The following is a 6,806-nucleotide window of genomic DNA, read 5'->3' on the forward strand; positions in this document are numbered from 1 at the left end:
GTCCAATAAAAGTCATTATTCTATGACATTGTCTGTCAAATCTGTAAGTTAATTAACTAAAATGTAAACTTAATCAAAGTATTGAACTTTCCAACTACTGGTAATATCATGTACATATATGGAAAGCAAATACCATTATATGATAATGCCTTATTCCAACTTACCTTCATTTTAGTCAAGTGCTCGCATATTACTGTAAATATAATCAAAATCAATGTATCAGTTCACAGGAAATACAGCTCCACCAGAAAAAAAGAAATATGATTAATCTAACATAAACATTATGTAAAAAGTTCATGTTGATCAACTATGCCAATTCCTTTTTCATCATTTTTGGTTCACTTGTTTGGCAGTATGATTTTATGTTATCTACGTCAATCTGGTTTTGTACAATTACTATGTTTATGTTACTTATTAAAGTTAATTTGGTTTTATATAACTTTATGTACATGTATGATTATGTTATTGAAGTTAATTTGGTTTCGTTGAACTTAATATATGACTTAAGTTCTGGGTTCTCCCCCCAGGGGGCTTTGAAAAATGCCGTCAGGCAATATGCTTTAACCTGGTTAAATAAAGAATAAACAAACAAACAAACAACCTTTAAAGAGTTTGTTCCTCTTCTCCTGGTCGGTCTCGTACAGGGAGCAGAGATGCTCCAGCATGGACACCAGGAGCATGCTGGGAGCTGGGTTGGCGGCCTGTCGTCTCACCACGGCAAAGTTACTGGCACTGGTGTAACTACTGTCCTCCAGGTCTGACTCTGGGGGGTTCAGATCGAACAAACTGTCAAAACATACATTTACAAGTCCTGCTGCAGTACTGTAGGATTTGATAGGAGGCGCTGGTGCATGTAGCTGCTATCCTCCAGGTCTGGCTCTGTGGGGATCAGAAACAAACTGTCAAAACATGGATATTAAGTCCTGCTGCAGTACTGTAGGAAGCTGACTGGAGGCGCTGGTGTAACTACTGTCCTCCAGATCCAACTCTGGAGGGGATCAGAAACAAACTGTCAAAACATACATATACAAGTCCTGCTGCAGTACTGTAGGAAACTGATAGGAGGCGCTGGTGTAGCTGCTGTCCTCCAGGTCCGACTCTGGAGGGGTTCAGAAACAAACTGTCAAGACATACATATACCAGTCCTGCTGCAGTACTGTAGGAAGCTGACTGGAGGCGCTGGTGTAGCTGCTGTCCTCCAGGTCCGGCTCTGGAGGGGATCAGAAACAAACTGTCAAAACATACATATACAAGTCCTGCTGCAGTACTGTAGGAAACTGATAGGAGGCGCTGGTGTAGCTGCTGTCCTCCAGGTCCGACTCTGGGGGGTTCAGAAACAAACTGTCAAAATATAAATATTAAGTCCTGCTGCAGTACTGTAGGAAACTGATAGGTCCATTCTTAAACTTGACCTTCGTCTTACGGACACCTGCTGTACCCACCTACCAAATATCATGAGGATCCGTCAACAGCTTCTCGACTTATGGTGTTAATATCAAACATACCAAGGAGGTTAAAGAAACCTCCTTGAACATACACATATGTCCTCAGCCACACACACACACACACACACACACACACACACAGACACACACACACACACACACACACACAAATTATAGAAGTGACACAAACACAAAATGTACATATAACACACACACACACAAACCAATACCTCACTACCTTCAACATTTTTTCAGGCGCCAATGGTAATTTTCCATTTATATCCGACGTCCGTCTATGCAGCTGTTTGCAGCTATCTCACTATATAACGTTATCATATCAGTTACACAGCGCCCCTCCCCTTTTTTTAATTGATTGTTAACGGTCATCTTTTGTCAAGAAATACACAGAAAAACTACGTAAAACCAAACCATTTCTGTCTTACCGTCGAAGTCGGCCAGAGAGCGAGCCGAATCAGCATCAAAACTGAAGCCGCTGTGTGTGGAACGTTGCGAAAGTTCCTGAACAAGGTGGCCATGTTGGTCTTGACTTTGCGGCGCCGATGTTCGATTCAGCGGCCCGTCAACGTTCTTCCCTCGGTCCCTGACAAACCCTGTGCCCGAGCCGAACATACCTCACGTCCCGGTAATGTCACATTGCAGGTAAAAACCCTGGTTTTACTCCAACATATGTTTGGAGCTTACCAGAACATTCTGTTGAACGTGTTTTTTTGCGGGAGTTTGAAATGATGAAACTTGGTACACATGCAATAGGTCATAGGTCAAACCTTCAACATTGAACAGAACATAGCTACACATTCTATACATAAAGGTTGTAATACCAACCCACATATTACATGCGTTATGTATATCAATCTTTATATTTTCCTTGAATGAAATGTGTAGAAAATGATTTTTTTACTAGTTTCTTCAACACGTTTTGTAAAAAGAGAACATTTTTTGACTTAATTGGGTAGAGAGTTAGAAGATATTTTGTTGCACGAATCAGACGCTATTGTTACTACCAGATAGTAAAAGCATGGCGGCCACCGGTGCAGGAAAAACCATGGACAAGGAAAAGAAATACGATCGTCAACTAAGGTGTGTATTTGAGGTCACTTTGGACTTTCTAGTGGTTAGGTATGTAACTATTGTCTATAAAGAAAGAGGTGAAATGCCTTTGCGACCACACTACCCACTAGGTTATCTCTGACTGGTGCAAAACTCTAGGCTAGTCAGCAAGTTATTTTTCTGTGGCATATTATTAACTCTAAATATTTAGATAAATGAATCCCTTCTGTATGAATCTGAACATACTTGTGTCTGTACTTCTATGTATAAGAACTATTATGAGCTTAATAACGCGTATATTGCGTTGTCTCGGCGTAAATTATGCTTAGGGTAAACATCTGACTGGCCCAGTATCCAGAGGTAATAGGTTAGAATCCCTTAGTAAGTTTACTTTAACCCTTAACCCTCTCAACACGTCATAATTTTTTTTCCTGTATACCATATACGACATATAATTTCAGTCTATACAGGTGTCAATTAGTACTTTTTGTGTATTATTATTACAGCTGTTATGTAAGGAGTAGACTAGGAAAACTATATATTGCTGGAAAGCTCACAGAATGGCCTTTCAAAAACAAGCAAAATAAATATCATACCATCTATCTGAGGACAGCAATCGTCATGGAAACCACTAAAAAACACATTTGCAACACTCCCAAAAGTTTCACAAAAGAAAACATTTGCCTAGGGGCTGACTTTTTTGTGTCATTTATCATAAAACTATGTAGAAATACTCAAACATACATACACAATGCTGGTATGTTAGAATGACCAAAACTAAAAATCAAAGCATGATTTCAAATAAGTTCAGTGCTGATAAACAAATGTTCACCCCAATAAACAGTTGTGCCCCCCTCCCCACACCTGTAGTTGTACTATTGAAAATAAATAAAAATGATGAATATGCCTTGTGCTAAATGGCAAATTATTTTTCTGGATGTTCTCCACATATCAGGGAGTCAAATAAATCCACTTACTATGACTTGGGTAGAGAGACAGGTATCAGAGTATCTAAAATATCAATTGGGACCAGTGACCTATCTGACCTGACCTTGTCCACCTCATGCCCCAAGAAAAACAACAAGGAAGCATGCATGTAGAGCTCATTAGACACAGGGATATCAGCTCATTTGATCTCAACAAAAACAGCTGGGTGTTTGCCTTGCTGTCCCTCAAGGATTTCCCTGTCATCACTCCTGTAAGCCTCCAACAAAATTATCCACCAAACTGTCTCCATTTCTGCTAAATTTACTAAATAAACCTGTAGAAATCTGAAGCCAAAACACATGCTGGAGGCCTCAGAAACAGGGCTCAAATGCTACATCTCTTCTGGTTGGTCAAAGATACAAGCATCCTGATTGGCAGACTCTGCCAAATTTCCCATTTCACAGTAGTCAGTTTGAATTTCCTGCCGGAATCTCGCGTCCTATGGGAAAGCCATGATAGTGGCTTCTGGTGTTGAGAGGGTTAAATTGCCAGCCCTGTAAAATGCCATCAGTGCCAGGGTTGGCTGCTGACCTCAAAAAGAAACTACCGGACAAGGCCGAAGTCCCTACCAATTATATAATAAACAATAATTAGTAACATTCGGGGTTCGTGCGCAAAGCTGCTACTTCGGGGAATACGCTATCTCGGATATATCCAGGCACGGCACACAGGGCATGTATATGACCCGGATATATATGGGCTTGGCACTTTAAAGTTTAACATATTTACGTCCAAATTGTACACATAGGCTGTGGGGAGACCATGGCCAGGCAGCACTTGAGGCATCCCGGGTGTGTCTGGTGAATGTAACAGCCACTGGCACGGAAACACTCAAGAACCTCATCTTACCAGGTAGGCAGCAATAATGTAACAATAATGTCAATCTTCCAAGTGTTTATTAAGATATATATCACAATACCTATTGTCCAGGGCAAGTGAAAGAGCTGATTGGGCAAGTGCATGACCTACCCCACTTGTCCGATCGTGCTAGTATCACTTTTCCAATTTGAGTGAGATTTTGATATGCTTGTCCCTTTTTACAGTCATGACATCAAGCAATGGTCAACATAGAAAAATAGAGACAATGATAAGAATTCCATTGCTGGAAGTGAAATTAAATGTAGAAATCATTTTTTTCGTGTTTTTGTTTTTTGTTTTCTTTAATCATATCAAAGATATTTTGCTAATGCTACTATAGAAAATTAATCCATGATTAATCATTCATTGTTGATTAATCAATAAACAATGCATAGCTAGAATAAGAGATGATTTTGAAAATTTGTTCATGTTGTTGTCTCTTGCAGGTATCGGCTGGTTTACCATCATTGATGGTGGTAAAGTGACCGGAGAGGATGTGGGCAACAAGTAGGTCATGTTATAGAAAGTCATATTAGTAATAAGTATGGATCCTTCCATCTTGGTAGTAGCCTGGGTACCATCCGGGTAGTAGTTCGCTCCTAGTCCTATGTTTGCTTCTGCTACCTGTCTGGTCTGGAGACCTGCACATTCTTTTGGTGGTGATGTCAATAAGAGAATTAAGGAATGGGTTCATAGAGCACCTGTTTGATGACGACAGGCCCTTTTGCAAACAGATAGGGGACATTTTGGGTGTTGTTGGAGCGGGCACTTGAACCCATTCCTTAATTTGCTCATGACTTTTTTTTGTTTAGGGACCAATCAGTGCCCTTGTCCAGAAAAATTTGGATGATTCCAGACATTAGAGATGTCAAGGCTCTCAGACGGAATAGCAGAGAAGAGACTGTATAGTGTATGATAAAATACTGTACATGTAGTGTAACATAGTTGAACATGTACTTGTTACAAAGGTTTTGAAATGTAACAAACACCCACATGGTTACATTGAATTGACTCTAATGTATTGAATAATATGACATTTTTAAATGTCTTTACGACTCGGTAAAGCTATTTGATCAGTTGTTATAAGTATGTAGTTGTATCACATTCGGTGATTCAAACAAAGCATTCTATATAGACCTGTCTAAATTGTTTTATTCTCTTTTCATCAATTTGTACAGCTTCTTCCTTGAGAGAGACAGCATTGGAAAGGTGAGAGGGGAACTATGACTACCTTTCTCTTAATAGCTATGGTTATACTGCAGTTTAGGGTTAACCTGCAAGATGGCATTGTTACTCAAAATTTTTAAAACTACAGCTTGCACACCTTACCAATTGCAAGTCGTAGTATGAAAATTCATCTCTGTTGATACATTTACAACATTATCAAAACAGTTAACTATTTTCCAGGCAAGTAAAAATGGACTCACCTACTATTGTTTTGTCTTTTGGTCTTGTTCAGCTGATGCTATATTGTTTGTTACGTGTACCTCAAATTTACAATTTAAACATATTACGCATGGCTTGTATGATGACTATACTACTAAAGCCTCCAACAAACGGAAAGTTGGAAGGCACATTACACTTTACTATCAAATGAATGTTCCTGCAAGCCTACAAATGAAATTGTTCTTTTCCAGTCTCGTGCAGAAGTGGCTACAGAGTGTTTGTTGGAGCTGAACTCAGATGTGCGTGGGGATTTCATTGATGAGGTAAGTGATCTCTAAAGGATCTTTGCTATGTTTTGCTATCTATAAAAGCAAAAGGTAGTCCACTCTTAACTTGAAAGTTCATCTGTGTTGGTAAAAAATTGTTCTGGATCAATATTAAACTTCTAACACAAAAGATTTTGACTGAACAGCACCAGTCTTTGTTAAGGAATGAGCAATCCACTGCTTCTGTGACATCACGTTATGCAGATAAAACATGTGACTCGGTGAGCAGTGGATCATAGGTTGCAGAAAGCCTATGGGGCCCCCCGTCTCTTTTTAGGGATGATCCACTGCTGACTGAGTCACTTGTTTTCTTCTGCATAATCTAACAACCATGAATTGGTGGATTGCTCATTGTTTGACAAAGACTAGAGTTGGTCAGTTTAAAATTTGGGTAAGTCCAATTTTTGTGTTAAAAGTTGAAGTTCAACTGTGATCCAGTAGTCTACTCTAATGATGAAGTTGTGTAAATTTGTTCCTCACACATTTACCCCACTTGTTGTTGTACCCAAGAACCCAGAGCACCTGTTGGAAGCCAACCCGGAGTTCTTCCGTTCCTTCAGTTGTGTGATTGCGGCACAGATGCCTGAGAGGTGGGTAACATAATGCTTTATTTCAGAGTTTTCTCCATGAAATATTTAGACTTATAATTATGTGGGGAGGGGGATGTAGTGAAATATACTGTATTTGCTCATAAGCAAATATCAGCCTTTCTAGTTAGTTAATTAGACTTATGTAT

At 39.5% G+C, this 6,806-nt stretch overlaps 2 protein-coding genes across 2 annotated transcripts in view; one reads left to right on the top strand and one right to left on the bottom strand.

Moving 5' to 3' along the window:
• Nucleotides 1-264: 264 nt before the first annotated feature.
• On the bottom strand, nucleotides 265-2,246 carry LOC118418218. Its single transcript, XM_035824060.1, has 3 exons — nucleotides 1,889-2,246; nucleotides 602-763; nucleotides 265-269 (listed from the first exon to the last, which is right to left on the bottom strand). Exons 1-3 carry the CDS (start codon nucleotides 2,073-2,075, stop codon nucleotides 265-267), a joined length of 354 nt encoding a protein of 117 aa, XP_035679953.1. The 5' UTR covers nucleotides 2,076-2,246.
• Nucleotides 2,247-2,458: 212 nt separating this feature from the next.
• Nucleotides 2,459-6,806, top strand: part of LOC118417763 (NEDD8-activating enzyme E1 regulatory subunit-like) — a 46,313-nt gene continuing 41,965 nt past the window's right edge. The window contains exons 1-6 of the mRNA XM_035823468.1: nucleotides 2,459-2,543; nucleotides 4,249-4,352; nucleotides 4,805-4,865; nucleotides 5,537-5,567; nucleotides 5,996-6,067; nucleotides 6,581-6,660. Of these exons, the coding sequence (XP_035679361.1) occupies nucleotides 2,482-2,543; nucleotides 4,249-4,352; nucleotides 4,805-4,865; nucleotides 5,537-5,567; nucleotides 5,996-6,067; nucleotides 6,581-6,660 (410 nt within the window). The 5' untranslated portion in view covers nucleotides 2,459-2,481. The remainder of the gene's footprint in view (nucleotides 2,544-4,248; nucleotides 4,353-4,804; nucleotides 4,866-5,536; nucleotides 5,568-5,995; nucleotides 6,068-6,580; nucleotides 6,661-6,806) is intronic.

Source organism: Branchiostoma floridae, chromosome 6 (assembly GCF_000003815.2).
Source record: "Branchiostoma floridae strain S238N-H82 chromosome 6, Bfl_VNyyK, whole genome shotgun sequence".
In the NCBI taxonomy this organism is placed as follows: domain Eukaryota; kingdom Metazoa; phylum Chordata; class Leptocardii; order Amphioxiformes; family Branchiostomatidae; genus Branchiostoma; species Branchiostoma floridae.

Coding starts and splice junctions, on each gene's coding strand:
- LOC118418218 (XM_035824060.1), bottom strand. CDS start 2,075: ATGTTCGGCTCGGGCACAGGGTTTGTCAGGGACCGAGGGAAGAACGTT. Junction 764..1,888: donor CTCTCTGGCCGACTTCGACG/GTAAGACAGAAA, acceptor TGAACCCCCCAG/AGTCAGACCTGGAGGACAGT.